General features: G+C 50.4%; 1 protein-coding gene across 1 annotated transcript in view; it reads right to left on the bottom strand.

Moving 5' to 3' along the window:
• The window catches only part of LOC139572252 (uncharacterized), a 17,304-nt gene extending 3,224 nt beyond the window's left edge, over positions 1 to 14,080 (bottom strand). Inside the window, exons 1-2 of the mRNA XM_071394896.1 lie at positions 13,903 to 14,080; positions 13,692 to 13,695 (exon numbers count right to left, since the gene is read on the bottom strand). Of these exons, the coding sequence (XP_071250997.1) occupies positions 13,692 to 13,695; positions 13,903 to 14,080 (182 nt within the window). The remainder of the gene's footprint in view (positions 1 to 13,691; positions 13,696 to 13,902) is intronic.
• Positions 14,081 to 19,094: the final 5,014 nt, after the last annotated feature.

Below are 19,094 nucleotides of genomic sequence, written 5' to 3'. Positions count from 1 at the left end.
CTCTCTCTTTGTACTCTCTCTGTACTCTCTATGTACTCCCTCTGTATTCTCTCTGCACTCTGTACTCTCTATGTACTCTCTCTGTATTCTCTCTGTACTCTGCACTCTCTCTGTACTCTCTCTCTCTCTCTGTACTCTCTCTATACTCTCTCTCTCTGTATTCTCTCTGTACTCTCTCTCTGTACAATATATGCACTCTCTCTGTATTGTCTCTGTACTCTCTATGTACTCTCTCTGTATTCTCTCTGTACTCTCTCTCTGTACTCTCTCTGTACAATCTATGCACTCTCTCTGTATTGTCTCTGTACTCTGTACTCTCTCTGTACTCTCTATGTACTCCCTCTGTATTCTCTCTGTACTCTCTCTGTACTCTCTCTTTATACTCTCTCTGTACTCTCTATGTAATCTCTCTGTACTCTCTCTGTATTCTCTCTGTACTCTCTCTGTACTCTCTCTTTATACTCTCTCTGTACTCTCTATGTACTCCCTCTGTATTCTCTCTGTACTCTTTACTCTCTATTTACTCTCTCTGTATTCTCTCTGTACTCTGTACTCTCTCTCTGTACTCTCTCTGTACTCTCTCTGTATTGTCTCTGTACTCTGTACTCTCTCTCTGTACTCTCTCTCTCTGTACTCTCTCTCTGTACTCTCTCTGTATTCTCTCTGTACTCTGTACTCTCTCTGTACTCTCTTTGTACTCTCTAAGTACTCACTCTGTATTCTCTCTGTACTATGTAATCTCTCTGTACTCTCTCTGTACTCTCTCTGTACTCTCTCTCTGTACTCTCTCTGTACTCTCTCTCTGTACTCTCTCTCTGTATTCTCTCTGTACTCTCTCTGTACTCTGTACTCTCTCTGTACTCTCTATGTACTCCCTCTGTATTCTCTCTGTACATTGTACTCTCTATGTACTCCCTCTGTATTCTCTCTGTACATTGTACTCTCTATGTACTCTCTTTGTATTCTCTCTGTACTCTGTACTCTCTCTCTGTACTCTCTCTGTACTCTCTATGTACTCTCTCTGTAATCTCTCTGTACTCGCTATGTACTCCATCTGTACTCTGTCTTGCACCCATCTATCTCTCTCTTCCTCTCCCCCCACTCTTTCTCTACTCTCTACCGCTTCTCTCTTTCCCCCACCTCTCCCCCTCTCATCTCTTCCCCACCTCTCTCTCCCCACTCCCACTCTCTCCCGACTTCTCCCCCTCTCATCTCTCCCCGATCTCTCTCTCCCCCTCATCCCTCTCTCTCCTCTCCCTCTCCCCAACCTGTCTCTCTCCACCCTCCTCTCTCTCTCTCTCTCTCTCTCTCTCTCTCTCTCTCTCTCTCTCTCTCTCTCTCTCTCTCTCCCCCTCTCTCTCTCTCTCTCTCTCTTGCTCTTTCTCTACCTCTCTGCTCTGCATGAGTTGACCTGACAGTGCTCCTCCTCTGTACTGAATTATTTAGAAGCTGGGACCCCCATGAGTGCTTGTCTTCCCCTCACACTCCCTTACGCTCCCTCCTTCTCTCTGTCCCTTAGTCCCTCCCTCCCTCTCTGTCATCCTCTCTCCTTCGACTGCAGACATTGCCTGCTGTATTCTGTTGTGTGAGTGACACTGCTTGACTGTCACATATTCAGATCTGACTGCTGCACTATCAACTCAACAGGTTCAGACATTGTGGTGGTGTAGGGACTGACTGACTGCGCTAGGGTTAATGTATGTAGTGCTGGATGTATAGAACATGTGGATGTGTTCACACAGCCAGCAAACTCTATCACCATCAGCTAGACATACAGACAAACCAATGGAAGGGCGGATGGATGTGTGGGTGAGTGTACGACAGACTGATCGATGGACTGACAGACGGACACAGCGGCAATTGTACGTCCATCTCCTTTGCCTCTAGCTCACTGTGAACTATATATAGCTCTCTAAATGAGAGACCATTGAGGAACGAATGAGGGAGACAGACGGAGGGAGAGAGAGAAAGGGAGGGAAGAAAAGAGGTGGATGGCTGGATGGTGTTGGTTGTGTAGCGCGGGTCTGTCACAGGAAGTGTTTTGGGGAGTGTAGTTACGGCAGGAGGGTCAGAGGTTCAGTAAAGGACTTTATTTCTGTTTCTCCTCTGACTTCCATCTCACTGCTCTTCATTCACAAACAGGGAGCTATGAGTACGGCCACACTTATTCACCGTTATTCATAGCTCTTTTTATGTTGCAGTCTCTCTCTCTCCAGTCCCCTCCCTCCCTCACTATCTCTCTCTCTCTCTTCCCTCCCTCCCTCTGCCTCCGTCTCTCCCTCTCTGTCTCCGTCTCTCCCTCCAGTCCCCTCCCTCCCTCACTATCTCTCTCTCTCTCTTCCCTCCCTCACTCTGCCTCCGTCTCTCCCTCTCTGTCTCCGTCTCTCCCTCCAGTCCCCTCCCTCCCTCACTATCTCTCGCTGTCTCTCTTCCCTCCCTCACTCTGCCTCCGTCTCTCCCTCTCTGTCTCCGTCTCTCCCTCCAGTCCCCTCCCTCCCTCACTATCTCTCTCTCTCTCTTCCCTCCCTCACTCTGCCTCCGTCTCTCCCTCTCTGTCTCCGTCTCTCCCTCCAGTCCCCTCCCTCCCTCACTATCTCTCTCTGTCTCTCTTCCCTCCCTCACTCTGCCTCCGTCTCTCCCTCTCTGTCTCCGTCTCTCTCTCCAGTCCCCTCCCTCCCTCACTATCTCTCTCTGACATACGCAGTGTCACACACTGAAGTGAGTAAGCCAGCCATATCCTCCCATACACACACAGAACACACACAATAATCATATTAACAAATGTTAATCAAATGTTATTTGCCACATGCCCCGAATACAAAAGGTATTTGTGAAATGCTTACTTACAACCCCTACCCAACAATGCAGTTTTAAGAAAAATAAGAGTTAAGAAAATATTTACTAAATTACAAAAGTAAAAAAAAAAGAAAAAAAGAGTAACAATAAAATAACAATAACGGGGCTATATACAGGGGTGCTCTCGATGGTGTAGCTGTTGAACTTTTTGAGGATCTGAGGACCCTTGCCAAATCTTTTCAGTCTCCTGAGATGGAATTGTCACGTTCGTCGTTTGGATGAAGAGAGGAGGACCAAGGCGCAGCGTGATAAGAATACATTCTTCTATTTATTTAACGAAACGAAGAACACTTAAACAAACTATGCAAAACAACAAACGAACGTGAAGCTATATATTAAACAAGTGCATACACAGGAAACTTACATATAGACAATAACCCACGAAATCCCTAAAGAATATGGCTGCCTAAATATGGTTCCCAATCAGAGACAATGATAAACAGCTGCCTCTAATTGAGAACCAATCTAGGCAACCATAGATATACAAACACCTAGACTACAAAACACCCCATAAACATACAAAACCCCTAGACAAGACAAAACACATAAATCCCCCATGTCACACCCTGACCTAACCAAAATAATAAAGAAAACAAAGATAACTAAGGCCAGGGCGTGACAGGAATAGACTTTGTCGTGCACCCTTCACTACTGTCTTGGTGTGTTTGGACCATGATAGTTTGTTGTTGATGTGGACACCAAGAAACTTGAAGCTCTCGACCTTCTCCAATACAGCCACGTCGATGAGAATGGGGGTGCGCTCGGCCCTCCTTTTCCTCTAGTCCACGATCAGCTCCTTGGTCTTGATCACGTTGAGGGAGAGGTTGTTGTCCTGGCACCACACTGCCAGGTCTCTGACCTCCCTATGGGCTGTCTCTTTGTTGTCATTAATCAGATCTACCATTGTGTTGTCGGCAAACGTAATGATGGTATTGGAGTCATGCTTGGCCACGCAGTCGTGGGTGAACAATCAATCAATCAAATGTATTTATAAAGCCCTTTTTACATCAGCCGATTTCACAAAGTGCTGTACAGGATTCCAGCCTAAAACCCCAAACAGCAAGCGATGCAGATGTAGAAGCACGGTGGTTAGGAAAAACTCCCTAGAAAGGCAGGAACCTAGGAAGAAACCTAGAGAGGAACCAGGCTCTGAGGGGTGGCCAGTCCTCTTCTGGCTGTGCCGGGTGGAGATTATAACAGTACATGGCCAAGATGTTCAAACGTTCATAGATGACCAGCAAGGTCAAATGATAATCACAGTGGTTGTAGAGGGTGCAACAGGTCAGCACCTCAGGAGTAAATGTCAGTTGGCTTTTCATAGCCGATCATTCAGAGTATCTCTACCGCTCCTGCTGTCTCTAGAGAGTTGAAAACAGCAGGTCTGGGACAGGTAGCACGTCCGGTGAACAGGTCAGGGTTCCATAGCCGCAGGCAGAACAGTTGAAACTGGGGACAGCAAGGAGTCTTCGGGCCAGGTAGTCCTGAGGCATGGTCCCAGGGCGGGAGAGAGAGAAATTAGAGAGAGCATACTTAAATTCACACAGGACACCGAATAAGACAGGAGAAACACTCCAGATATAACAGACTGACCCTAGCCCCCCGACACATAAACTACTGCAGGATAAATACTGGAGGCTGAGACAGGGGGGGTCGGGAGACACTGTGGCCCCGTCCGACGATTCCCCCAGACAGGGCCAACCAGGCCAACCAGGCAGGATATGACCCCACCCACTTTGCCAAAGCACAGCCCCCACACCACTAGAGGGATATCTACAGTGGGGAGAACAAGTATTTGATACACTGCCGATTTTGCAGGTTTTCCTACTTACAAAGCATGTAGAGGTCTGTAATTTTTATCATAGGTACACTTCAACTATGAGAGACGGAATCTAAAACAAAAATCCAGAAAATCACATTGTATGATTTTTAAGTAATTAATTTGCATTTTATTGCATGACATAAGTATTTGATACATCAGAAAAGCAGAACTTAATATTTGGTACAGAAACCTTTGTTTGCAATTACAGAGATCATACGTTTCCTGTAGTTCTTGACTAGGTTTGCACACACTGCAGCAGGGATTTTGGCCCACTCCTCCCTACAGATCTTCTCCAGATCCTTCAGGTTTCGGGGCTGTCGCTGGGAAATACGGACTTTCAGCTCCCTCCAAAGATTTTCTATTGGGTTCAGGTCTGGAGACTGGCTAGGCCACTCCAGGACCTTGAGATGCTTCTTACGGAGCCACTCCTTAGTTGCCATGGCTGTGTGCTTCGTGTCGTTGTCATGCTGGAAGACCCAGCCACGACCCATCTTCAATGCTCTTACTGAGGGAAGGAGGTTGTTGGCCAAGATCTCGCGATACATGGCCCCATCCATCCTCCCCTCAATACGGTGCAGTCGTCCTGTCCCCTTTGCAGAAAAGCATCCCCAAAGAATGATGTTTCCACCTCCATGCTTCACGGTTGGGATGGTGTTCTTGGGGTTGTACTCATACTTCTTCTTCCTCCAAACACGGCGAGTGGAGTTAGACCAAAAAGCTCTATTTTTGTCTCATCAGACCACATGACCTTCTCCCATTCCTCCTCTGGATCATCCAGATGGTCATTGGCAAACTTCAGACGGGCCTGGACATGCACTGGCTTAAGCAGGGGGACCTTGCGTGCGCTGCAGGATTTTAATCCATGACGGCGTAGTGTGTTACTAATGGTTTTCTTTGAGACTGTGGTCCCAGCTCTCTTCAGGTCATTGACCAGGTCCTGCCGTGTAGTTCTGGGCTGATCCCTCACCTTCCTCATGATCATTGATGCCCCACGAGGTGAAATCTTGCATGGAGCCCCAGACCGAGGGTGATTGACCGTCATCTTGAACTTCTTCCATTTTCTAATAATTGCGCCAACAGTTGTTTCCTTCTCACCAAGCTGCTTGCCTATTGTCCTGTAGCCCATCCCAGCCTTGTGCAGGTCTACAATTTTATCCCTGATGTCCTTACACAGGTCTCTGGTCTTGGCCATTGTGGAGAGGTTGGAATCTGTTTGATTGAGTGTGTGGACAGGTGTCTTTTATACAGGTAACGAGTTCAAACAGGTGCAGTTAATACAGGTAATGAGTGGAGAACAGGAGGGCTTCTTAAAGAAAAACTAACAGGTCTGTGAGAGCCGGAATTCTTACTGGTTGGTAGGTGATCAAATACTTATGTCATGCAATAAAATGCAAATTAATTATTTAAAAATCATACAATGTGATTTTCTGGATTTTTGTTTTAGATTCCGTCTCTCACAGTTGAAGTGTACCTATGATAAAAATGACAGACCTCTACATGCTTTGTAAGTAGGAAAACCTGCAAAATCGGCAGTGTATCAAATACTTGTTCTCCCCACTGTATCTATCTCCGGCGCCGACAGAGATGGCCGCCTCGCTTTGCGTTCCTAGGACACTATGCAGTATTTTGTTTTTTTATGTGTTATTTCTTACATTGTTACCCCAGAAAATCTTAGGTTTTATTACATACAGTCGGGAGGAACTATTGGATATAAGAGCAACGTCAACTCACCAACATTACGACCAGGAACACGACTTTCCCGAAGAGGATCCTCTGTTTAGCCCACCACCCAGGACAATGGATCGGATCCAAGCCGGCGACCCAAAACAACGGCGCCGTAAAAGGGGCAGACGGAGCGGTCTTCCGTTCAGGCTCCGTAGACGGGCACATCGCGCACCGCTCCCGAGCATACTACTCGCCAATGTCCAGTCTCTTGACAACAAGGTAGACGAAATCCGAGCAAGGGTTGCCTTCCAGAGAGACATCAGAGACTGTAATGTTCTTTGTTTCACGGAAACATGGCTCACTCGAGACACGCTATCGGAGTCGGTACAGCCACCTGGTTTCTTCACACATCACGCCGACAGAAACAAGCATCTCTCTGGTAAGAAGAAGGGCGGGGGTGTATGCCTTATGATTATCGAGACGTGGTGTGATCATAACAACATACCTGAACTCAAGTCCTTTTGTTCAACTGACTTAGAATTCCTCACAATCAAATGCTGACCGCATTATCTACCAAGAGAATTCTCTTCGATCATAATCACAGTCGTGTATATTCCCCCCCAAGCAGACACATCGACGCCCCTGAAAGAACTTAATTCGACTGGAAACCACATATCCTGAGGCTGCATTTATTGTAGCTGATGATTTTAACAAGGCTAATCTGAAAACAAGGCTCCCTAAATTCTATCAGCATATCGATTGCGCAACCCGGGCTGGCAAAACCCTGGATCATTGTTATTCTAACTTCCGCGACGCATATAAGGCCCTCCCCCGCCCTCCTTTCGGAAAAGCTGACCACGACTCCATTTTGATGCTCCCAGCCTATAGACAGAAACTAAAGCAGGAAGCACCCGCGATCAGGTCTGTTCAACGCTGGTCCGACCAATCGGATTCCACGCTTCAAGATTGCTTCGATCACGTGGACTGGGATATGTTCCGCATAACGTCGAACAACAACATTGATGAATACGCTGATTCGGGGAGCGAGTTTATTAGCAAGTGCATCGGTGATGTTGTACCCACAGCGTCTATTAATACATTCCCCAACCAGAAACTGTCGATTGATGGCCGCATTCGCGCAAAACTGAAAGCGCGAACCACTGCTTTTAATCAGGGCAAGCTGACCGGAAACATGACCGAATACAAACAGTGTAGCTATTCCCTCCGCAAGGCAATCAAACAAGCTAAGCGTCAGTATAGAGACAAAGTGGAGTCGTAATTCAACGGCTCAGACACAAGAGGTATGTGGCAGGGTCTACAGTCAATCACGTACTACAAAAGAAAAACCAGCCCTGTCGCGGACCACAATGTCTTGCTCCCAGACCGACTAAACAACTTCTTTGCTCGCTTTGAGAACAATACAGTGCCACTGACACGGCCCGCTACCAAAACCTGCGGGCTCTCCTTCACTGCAGCCGAGGTGAGTAAAACATTTAAACGTGTTAACCCTCGCAAGGCTGCAGGCCCCGACGGCATCCCCGGCCGCATCCTCAGAGCACGCGCAGACCAGCTGGCTGGTGTGTTTACAGACATATTCAATCAATCCTTATCCCAGTCTGCTGTTCCCACATGCTTCAAGAGGGCCACTATTGTTCCTGTTCCCAAGAAAGCTAAGGTAACTGAGCTAAATGACTACCGCCCCGTGGCACTCATTTCCGTCATCATGAAGTGCTTTGAGAGACTAGTCAAGGACCATATCACCTCCACCCTACCTGACACCCTAGACCCACTCCAATTTGCTTACTGCACCAATAGGTCCACAGACGACGCAATCGCAATCACACTGCACACTGCTCTAACCCATCTGGACAAGAGGATTACCTATGTAAGAATGCTGTTCATCGATTACAGCTCAGCATTTAACACCATAGTACCCTCCAAACTCATCATTAAGCTCGAGACCCTGGGTCTCAACCCCGCTCTGTGCAACTGGGTCCTGGACTTCCTGACGGGCCACCCCCAGGTGGTGAGGGTAGGTAACAACATCTCCACCCCACTGAGCCTCAACACTGGGGCCCCACAAGGGTGCGTTCTCAGCCCTCTCCTGTACTCCCTGTTCACCCACGACTGCATGGCCATGCACGCCTCCAACTCAATCATCAAGTTTGCAGACGACACAACAGTGGTAAGCTTGATTACCAACAACGACGAGACGGCCTACAGGGAGGAGGTGAGGGCCCTCGGAGTGTGGTGTCAGGAAAATAACCTCACACTCAATGTCAACAAAACAAAGGAGATGATCGTGGACTTCAGGAAACAGCAGAGGGAGCAGCCCCCTATCCACATTGACGGGACAGTATTGGAGAGGGTGGAAAGTTTTAAGTTCCTCGGCGTACACATCACGGACAAACTGAAATGGTCCACCCACACAGACAGCGTGGTGAAGAAGGCGCAGCAGCGCCTCTTCAACCTCAGGAGGCTGAAGAAATTTGGCTTGTCACTGTAGGAGTAAATGAGATGTATAGGACAGCTGAACATTAAAAATAGACCACAGGAAGACAGGGAGACACATAGGCGCCTAAGACAATTGGACACACTAAGGATAGGGGAGAACAGAACAAAGAGTAGATTGACACATTAATGAAAGGGAGAGACACATGGTCTGCTGACCTGACACACTAATGATAAAAGGACCCATAGTCAGCTCCTTCTAAAAAGGAGGCTTATAGGATAGAATCTGCTGATTCCAATAAAGGCAGAACAAAGAGTACATTGACACATTAATGAAAGGAAGAAACACAGAATCTGCTGACACACTAAGATAGAGGGTCCGGCCACCATTATAAACTAATTGAAAGCAGATATGGGCGTTATTGGGCGTGAACAAGTAGGAAGCTTGAACTAAAAGATAATGGTGGTGAATGACTTAAGAAAAGAAACTTCATTTGCATAAGGGATGGACATAATACTATGTGTGTATAAATATAAGAGCTAGGGCTCTGGGAAATTGGGTGTTCCGCGGGCCATTCCGGCTTGCTATACAAATTGTATTAAAAAGTCTATTTGATTTCACAAGTTCTTACGAGTGTTATATTTCTGAGACGATGTTCCACGACATCACCAAAAACACTCACAAACTTTTACAGATGCACAATCGAGAGCATCCTGTCGAGCTGTATCACAGCCTGGTACAGCAACTGCTCTGCTCATAACCGTAAGGCTCTCCAGAGGGTGGTGAGGTCTGCACAACGCATCACCGGGGGCAAACTACCTGCCCTCCAGGACACCTACACCACCCAATGTCACAGGAAGACCAAAAAGATCCTCAAGTACAACAACCACCCGAGCCACTGCCTGTTCACCCCACTATCATCCAGAAGGTGAGGTCAGTACAGGTGCATCAAAGCGGGCACCGAGAGACTGAAAAACAGCCTCTATCTCAAGGCCATCAGACTGTTAAACAGCCATCACTAACATTGAGTGGCTGCTGCCAACATACTGACTCAACTCTAGCCACTTTAATAATGGAAAAATGTATGTAATAAATGTATCACTAGCCACTTTAAACAATGCCACTTTATATAATGTTTACATACCCTACATTACTCATCTCATATGTATATACTGTACTCTATACCATCTACTGCATCTTGCCATCTTGATGTAATAAATGTATCACTAGCCACTCAAACAATGTCACTTTATATAATGTTTACATACCCTACATTACTCATCTCATATGTATGTACTGTACTCTATATCATCTACTGCCGTTCGGCCATCACTCATTCATATATTTTTATGTACATATTATTGTACTTATTCATTCCTTTACACTGTGTGTATAAGGTAGTTGTTGTGAAATTGTTAGGTTAGATTACTTATATTACTGCATGTAACGTTCTTCATCGGGCGAAAGAGAGGAGGACCAAGATGCAGCGTGGTGAGTATTCATTTTAATAAGAATACTTAAACAACGAACAAAACAATAAACCGACAAACGAACGAAAGTGTAATAGTCCCAGATGGTGAACACAAACACAGGAACAATCACCCACAACCCACAATACAAAACAGGCTACCTAAATATGGCTCCCAATCAGAGACAACGACTGACACCTGCCTCTGATTGAGAACCATATCAGGCCAAACACATAGAAATAGACAAACTAGACATACAACATAGAATGCCCACTCACATCACACCTTGACCAAATAAAACATAGAAACATACAAAGCTAACTATGGTCAGGGCGTGACAGTACCCCCCCCCCCCCCAAGGTGCGGACTCCGGCCGCAAAACCTAAACCTATAGGGGAGGGTCTGGGTGGGCATCTGTCCGCGGTGGTGGCTCCGGCGCGGGACGTGGACCCCACTCCACCATAGTCTTAGCCCTCTTCAGTGGCCTCTTTAGAGCGGTGACCCTCGCCGCCGACCTTGGACTGGGGACCCTAATAAAGGGCCCCACTGGACTGAGGAGCGCCTCTGGACTGAGGGGCAGCTCCGGACTGAGGGGCAGCTCCGGACGGAGGGGCAGCTCCGGACTGAGGGGCAGCTCCAGACTAAGGGGCAGCTCAGAACTGAGGGGCAGCTCAGGACTGAGGGGCAGCTCCGGACTGAGGGGCAGCTCCGGACTGAAGGGCAGCTCCGGACTGAGGGGCAGCTCCGGACTGAGGGGCAGCTCCGGACTGAGGGGCAGCTCCGGACTGAGGGGCAGCTCCGGACTGAGGGGCAGCTCCGGACTGAGGGGCAGCTCCAGACTAAGGGGCAGCTCAGAACTGAGGGGCAGCTCAGGACTGAGGGGCAACTCCGGACTGAGGGGCAGCTCAGAACTGAGGGGCAGCTCAGGACTGAAGGGCATCTCCGGACTGAGGGGCAGCTCCGGACTGAGGGGCAGCTCCGGACTGAGGGGCAGCTCCGGACTGAGGGGCAGCTCCGGACTAAGGGGCAGCTCAGAACTGAGGGGCAGCTCAGGACTGAGGGGCAGCTCTGGACTGAGGGGCAGCTCCGGACTGAAGGGCATCTCCGGACTGAAGGGCAGCTCCGGACTGAAGGGCATCTCCGGACTGAGGGGCAGCTCCGGACTGAGGGGCAGCTCCGGACTGAGGGGCAGCTCCGGACTGAGGGGCAGCTCCGGACTGAGGGGCAGCTCCGGACTAAGGGGCAGCTCAGAACTGAGGGGCAGCTCAGGACTGAGGGGCAACTCCGGACTGAGGGGCAGCTCCGGACTGAAGGGCATCTCCGGACTGAAGGGCAGCTCCGGACTGAAGGGCATCTCCGGACTGAGGGGCAGCTCCGGACTGAGGGGCAGCTCCGGACTGAGGGGCAGCTCCGGACTGAGGGGCAGCTCCGGACTAAGGGGCAGCTCAGAACTGAGGGGCAGCCTAGGACTGAGGGGCAACTCCGGACTGAGGGGCAGCTCTGGACTGAGGGGTAGCTCCGGACTGAAGGGCAGCTCCGGACTGAGGGGCAGCTCCGGACTGAAGGGCAGCTCCGGACTGAAGGGCAGCTCCGGACTGGAGGGCAGCTCCGGACTGGAGGGCAGCTCCGGACTGGAGGGCGACACTGGCAGATCCGGACTGGAAGAAGACTCTGGCAGATCCGGACTGGCGAGCGGCCCAGGCGCCTCTGGCCTGAAGGGCGGTTCAGACGCCTCTGGACTGAAGGGCGGCTCAGGCGCCTCTGGACTGAAGGGCGGCTCAGGACAGACGGACGGCTCAGGCGGCTCAGGACAGATGGGCGGCTCAGGTGGCTCAGGACAGACGGGCGGCTCAGGCGGCTCAGGACAGACGGGCGGCTCAGGCGGCTCAGGACAGACGGGCGTCTCAGGCGGTGCTGGACAGGAGGTCGGCTCAGGCCTGCCGAGGCGCACTGTAGGCCTGGTGCGTGGTGCCGGAACTGGTGGTACCGGGCTGGGGACACGCACCTCAGGGCGAGTGCGGAGAGGAGGAACAGGGCATACTGGACCCTGGAGGCGCACTGTAGGCCTGGTGCGTGGTGCCGGAACTGGTGGTACCGGGCTGGGAACACGCACCTCAGGGCGAGTGCGGGGAGGAGGAACAGGGCATACTGGACCCTGGAGGCGCACTGTAGGCCTGGTATGTGGTGCCGCCACCGGAGGGCTGGTGCGTGGGGCTGCCACAGGAGAGCTGGTGCGTGGGGCTGCCACAGGAGGGCTGGTGCGTGGGGCTGCCACAGGAGAGCTGGTGCGTGGAGAAGGCACCGGATAGACCGGACCGTGGAGGCGCACTACAGGTCTTGAGCACCGAGCCTGCCCAACCCTACCTGGCTGAATGCTCCCCGTAGCCATGCCAGTGCGGCGAGGTGGAATAGGCCACACTGGGCTGTGCTGGCGAACCGGGGACACCATGCGTAGGGCTGGTGCCATGTACCCCGGCCCGAGGAGACGCACTGGAGACCAGATGCGTAGAGCCGGCTTCATGGCACCTGGCTCGATGCCCACTCTAGTCCGGCCGATACGAGGCGCTGCTATGTACCGCACCGGGCTATGCACACGTACTGGAGACACCATGCGCATCTCCACATAACACGGTGCCTGCCCGGAGCCTCTCTCTCCACGGTAAGCACGGGGAGTTGGCTCAGGTCTCCTACCTGACTTAGCCACACTCCCCGTGTTTCCCCCCCCCAAGACATTTTTGGGGCTGCCTCTCGGGCTTCCAGCCGCGCTTTCGTGCTGCCTCCTCATACCACTGCCTCTCAGCTTTCGCTGCCTCCAGCTCTGCCTTGGGGCGGCGATATTCTCCCGGCTGTACCCAGGGTCCCTTGCCATCCAAGATCTCCTCCCAAGTCCAAGAGTCCAGAACCCGCTGCTCCTGAGTACCACGCTGCTTGGTCCGGTTGTGGTGGGTGATTCTGTAACGTTCTTCGTCGGGCGAAAGAGAGGAGGACCAAGATGCAGCGTGGTGAGTATTCATTTTAATAAGAATACTTAAAAAACGAACAAAACAATAAACCGACAAACGAACGAACACGAAAGAGTCCCGGATGGTGAACACAAACACAGGAACACAGGAACAGGAACAATCACCCACAACCCACAATACAAAACAGGCTACCTAAATATGGCTCCCAATCAGAGACAACGACTGACACCTGCCTCTGATTGAGAACCATATCAGGCCAAACACATAGAAATAGACAAACTAGACATACAACATAGAATGCCCACTCACACCCACACCCTGACCAAACAAAACATAGAAACATACAAAGCAAACTATGGTCAGGGCGGAACTAGAAGCACAAGCATTTTGCTACACTCGCATTAACATCTGCTAACCATGTGTATGTGACAAATAAAATTTGATTTGATTTCAAACCACCATCTTACTACCCTGAGACAAGAAGACAAGACAGAGGACAGTGAGACACGGGCTTAATCCTAGACACATGGAACGTAGGGTGAATACAGAGGGTACGGTGTAACAAGAGACGGACAGCAGTGGAACTAAGGACTCTAGAGATGGGAAACAGACCAATGAAACGGGGGATAGTTTGCAGGACTCTACCCGAAGGGGCAGGTTCCATGTGGACAGCCATACCCTCTGCCCAATGCGGTAGCAGGGAGCTACCGTTTACGTCGACAGCGGCGGACGAACATCTGGGCCGAGGGTACGCTGACTTATGGTTCTTGTTCTGGGAAGAGTGGAGGTTGATACCCCATGGAGCACTCAAAAGGGGAGAGTCCTGTTGCTGAACAGGGACGGGTGTTCCGAGCATACGCCACCCAGACCACTTGTCAGCTCCAGGTAGTGGGCTTGGTTGAGACCAGGCATCTTAGGGTGGTCTCCAAGTCCTGGTTAGCTCGCTCCGACTGGCCGTTCAACTGGGGGTGGAATCCGGAGGATAGGCTGGCCGACTCCCCAATTAGGGTGCAGAACGCCTTCCAAAACTGAGATGAGAATTGAGGACCCCGGTCGGAAACCATATCCACCGGGAGTCCATGGATCCGGAAGACATGCTGCACCATGAGCTGGGCTGTTTCCTTGGCAGAGGGAAGTTTGGGGAGAGGGATGAAATGAGCTGCCATAGAGAACCGATCCACCACTGTCAGAATGACGGTGTTGCCATCAGACAGGGGAAGCCCAGTGACGAAGTCTAGAGAGATATGGGACCAGAGATGATGAGGAACCGGTAGTGGCTGAAGAAGGTTAGAAGGAGCTTGCCGTGGAGTCTTGTTCTGGGCGCAAACCGTGCATGCGGCGACGAAGGCAGATGTCAGAAACCATTGTGGGCCACCAAAAACGTTATCGGAGGAATGCTAGGGTATGGCGGGAACCTGGATGACAGGTTAGCCTGGAGGAATGAGCCCATTCCAGGACCCGGGACTGGACTGAGTTTGGGACAAACAGACGGTTAGCCGGGCCCCCTTCAGGTTCAGGCTGGGAGCGTTGTGCCTTGCGAACCAGGGTCTCAATACCCCAACCCACTCTGGCTCCAAGGCATGAGGTAGGGAGAATGGTTTCGGAGACGGAGGGTGTGGCAGAGGAACTGTATAGGCGGGAGAGAGCGTAAGGCTAACATGTTGGACCCTGGGCGGTAGGAAATGGTGAAGTTGAATCTAGTAAACAAGAGAGCCCACCGAGCCTGCCTGGAGTTAAGGCGCTTGGCTATACGGAGATATTCCAAATTCTTATGGTCGGTCCAGACCAAGAATGGCTGTTCTGCTCCTTCCAGCCAGTGCCTCCACTCTTCCAACGCCATCTTGACCGCCAGGAGTTCTCGGTTGCCTACGTCGTAGTTCCTCTCTGCAGGATTGAGACGATGGGACAGGAATGCACAGGGATGAAGCTTTTGGTCCTGGGCAGATCACTGGGACATGATGGCCCCCACTCCAACATCAGAAGCATCAACCTCTACCACAAATTGACGAGACAGGTCCGGATGGATGAGGATGGGTGCTGTTGTGAACCGATGCTTCAGGGTCCACACAGGCTTTGTCGACAGCTGGAGACCATATGAACGGTACTTTGGCGGAGGTGTGTGCCAGGAGGGGGGCCGCTAGGGTGCTGTAACCCCGAATGAACCGGCGGTAGAAGTTAGCAAAGCCTAGGAATCATTGCAACTGCATCCTGGACATAGGTTGAGGCCAATCTACCACTGCTTTCACTTTTCCAGGATCCATCTGGACATGACCTTCAGCAATGACATATCCTAGAAAGGCAATTGTAGAGCGGTGGAACTCACACTTCTCGGCTTTCACGAACAATTTGTTCTCCAGGAGGCGTTGAAGGACTTGCCTGACATGAAGAACATGTTCTTGGGCTGACCGGGAAAAAAACAGGATGTCGTCAAGGTAGACAAACACAAAACGGTTTAACATGTCCCGGAGCACATCATTTACCAAAGCCTGGGAGACAGCGGGGGGCGTTGGTGAGACCAAACGGCATGACCTGGTCGTCATAATGTCCGCTGGCTGTGTTGAAGGCTGTTTTCCCCTTCACGTATCCGAACCAGGTGGTAGGCATTCCAAAGGTCCAACTTGGAAAAAATGGTGGACCCCTGGAGAGGTTCAAAAGCCGAGGAGAGGAGTGGTAAGGGGTACCAATTTTTAACTGTAATATCATTCAGTCCCCGGTAGTCAATGCACGGACGCAGGGTCTTGTCCTTCTTCTTCACAAAGAAAAACCCTGCGTCGGCAGGAGATGCAGACGGACGGACGGCCCCAGTAGCCAGAGACTCCTCTATGTACTCCTCCATAGCCTTGGTCTCCGGCCTGGATAGAGAATATAGCCGACCCCGAGGTGGTGTAGTGCCTGGGAGAAGATCAATGGCACAATCATAAGGACGGTGCGAGGATAGGGAAGTAGCATGTGCCTTACTGAAAACTTCAAGGAGGTCATGGTATTCAGTGGGAATGGCAGAAACATCCAAAGCCTTTCTAACGTCCTGAGGAAGATGTCTCGGGAAGGCTGTGCAGCTTGAAGACAGTGGGAATGGCAAAATGGACTCCAACCCAGGATGGAGCTCGTGGTCCAGTCAATAAAAGGGTTGTGTTTTTGGATCCGTGAAAATCCCAAGACAACCGGAACATGGGGAGATGCAATGAGGAGGAACTGTATGGTCTCACTGTGGTTACCTCAAACCTGTATTTGAACGGGCACAGTACTATGGGTGACTCTACCTATTGAGCAGCCGTCCAATGCCCTAGCATCCATGGGAACCGAGAGAGGTTGAGTGGGAATACCAAGCTCAGAAACATTAGTAGCATCCATAAAACTTTCATCAGCCCAAGAGTCAATCACTCAGAGAGACTTAGATTGGTCTCCCCACAGCAAAAGCACAAAAAAAGGTACGCGGGTGATGGGAATTAGGGAACTCCCAGTCTGGCTCACCAGAGTACTTGTATGCACCAAAGGCAAGGGTTTCCTAACAGGGCAGGTAGCTATATAATGTCCTGCCCCTCCACAGTACAGACAACAGTTTGAACTCAGCCTACGTGAGCGTTCCCCAACCGATAACCTAGCTCTTCCCAATTGCATAGGCTCAGGAGAATCAAATTCACCCGTCGTTGATGATTCACGAAGGTGAATTGATTGTTGGTGATCGTTGAGGATTTTCGAAGGTGAGCAAGTCATAGCGGATGAACGAGTGTGCCCGAGACCAGACCTCCTCTCACTCCTGCGTTCCCTTAGGCGTCCATCAATTCTAATGGTGAGGGAGATGAGGGAGTCGAGGTCCACTGATAATTCCCGAGCTGCTAGCTCATATTTTACCACCTCAGATAATCCGTGAAGAAAGGTATCGAAAAGAGACTCCGGATTCCAGGCACTCTCGGCGGCCAACGTGCGAAAATCAACCGCGTGGTCTGCCACACTACGGGAGTTTTGACGTAATTCAAATTTACTGGCCGCCTCTCTCCCGGATACCGGAGAATCAAATACCTTCCTCACCTCTGCCATGAAATCCTCCAGATGACAACAAATGGCGGATTGTTGCTACCGAACTGCCGTAGCCCAGGAGAGTGCCCTTCCTGACATTAGCGTAATAATATACGCTATCTTCGACTGGTCTGAAGGGAACGAAGATGGCTGCAGCTTAAAAATAAGGGAGCATTGAGAAAGAAAACCCTGGTTCCAGGATCCCCAGAATATCGCTCCGGAGGAGGTAAGCAGGGTTCTCGGGGAGCCGGGGTAGGCTGTACAAACCCACTACTGATAATAGACAGATTACTGGGTGGTTGGGTGGTCTCGGAGGTGGCAGGCTGCCTATGAGCTAACTCACTGATTCGCTCCATGATAGCCTTGAACCCTTGGTCGTGACGTCGAGTCCAGGAGGTACAGTGTGGCAGGCAGGCTCAAGGTCAGGGCAGGCAGAATGGTCAGGCAGGCGGGTACAGAGTCCAGAAAACAGGCAAGGGTCAAAACCTGGAGGACTAGTAAAAGAGAATAGAAAAGGCAGGAGCACGGGAAAAACACGCTGGTTGACTTGGAACATACAAGACGAACTGGCACAGAGAGACAGGAAACACAGGGATAAATACACCAGGGATACCAAGTGACACGTGGAGGGGTTGGAGACAATAATAAGGACAGGTGAAACTGATCAGGGTGTGACACACAGTTTTATTTGAGACGACTATACAACCATCAAGATTAATTGTCAGATCCAACAGAAGATCTCTTTGTTTCTTGGGACCTAGAACTAGCATCTCTGTTTTGTTCCTTATGTTCCTTATGTCTGAAACACAGGCTTCCAGGGAGGGCAATTTTGGGGCTTCACGGTGTTTCATCGAAATGTACAGCTGTGTATCATCCACATAGCAGTGAAAGTTAACATTATGTTTCTGAATGACATCACCAAGAGGTAAAATATATAGTGAAAACAATAGTGGTCCAGGAGGGGACTAAGCACGCAACCCTGAGAGGCCCCTGTGTTGAGGATCAGCGTGGCAGATGTGTTGTTGCCTACCCTTACCACCTGGGGCGGCCCGTCAGGAAGTCCAGGATCCAGTTGCAGAGGGAGGTGTTTAGTCCCAGGGTCCTTAGCTTAGTGATGAGCTTTGAGGGCACTATGGTGTTGAATGCTGAGCTGTAGTCAATGAACAGCATTCTCACGTAGGTGTTACATTTGTCCAGGTGGGAAAGGGCAGTGTGGAGTGCAATAGAGATTGCATCATCTGTGGATCTGTTGGGGCGGTATCACAATTGGAGTGGGTCTAGGGTTTCTGTGATGATGGTGTTGATGTGAGCCATGACCAGCTTTTCAAAGCACTTCATGGCTCTTGGGCACAGGGACAATGGTGGTCTGCTTGAAACATGTACAGTAGGTATTACAGTGAAGACACATGCCAGTTGGTTAGCGCATGCTCTGAGTACACTTTCTGGTAATCCGTCTGGCCCTGCGGCCTTGTGAATGTGGACATGTTAAAGGTCTTACTCACATTGGCTAAGGAGATCGTGATCACACTGTTGTCCGGAACAGCTTGTGCTCTCATGCATGCTTCAGTGTTGCTTGGCTTGAAGCGCGCATAGAAGTCCTTTAGCTCGTCTGGTAGCCACATGTGTGATGAAGCCTATTATTTTCAAAAGGAGATTGTTGTTTGTGGCTTTTTAAAAAGCCTGCCATGTGAATGAAAGTGGTTTTGTGTGTACTCAACTTATGTGTGCATGGTGTAAACATGAGGTGTGCCTGTACATTTGTAAGTGTATGTTTCTCTCTCTCTCTGTCTGTATGTTCCTGTGTAGTGTCTAAATCTAATTGATTTACTACCCAGGTCAATGGCTCTGCGGTT

The sequence above is a fragment of the Salvelinus alpinus genome, chromosome 4, assembly GCF_045679555.1.
Source record: "Salvelinus alpinus chromosome 4, SLU_Salpinus.1, whole genome shotgun sequence".
NCBI classification, from domain to species: domain Eukaryota; kingdom Metazoa; phylum Chordata; class Actinopteri; order Salmoniformes; family Salmonidae; genus Salvelinus; species Salvelinus alpinus.
The sequence above is the reverse complement of the archived record's forward strand: the minus strand, read 5'-3'. Positions and strand labels throughout refer to the sequence as shown.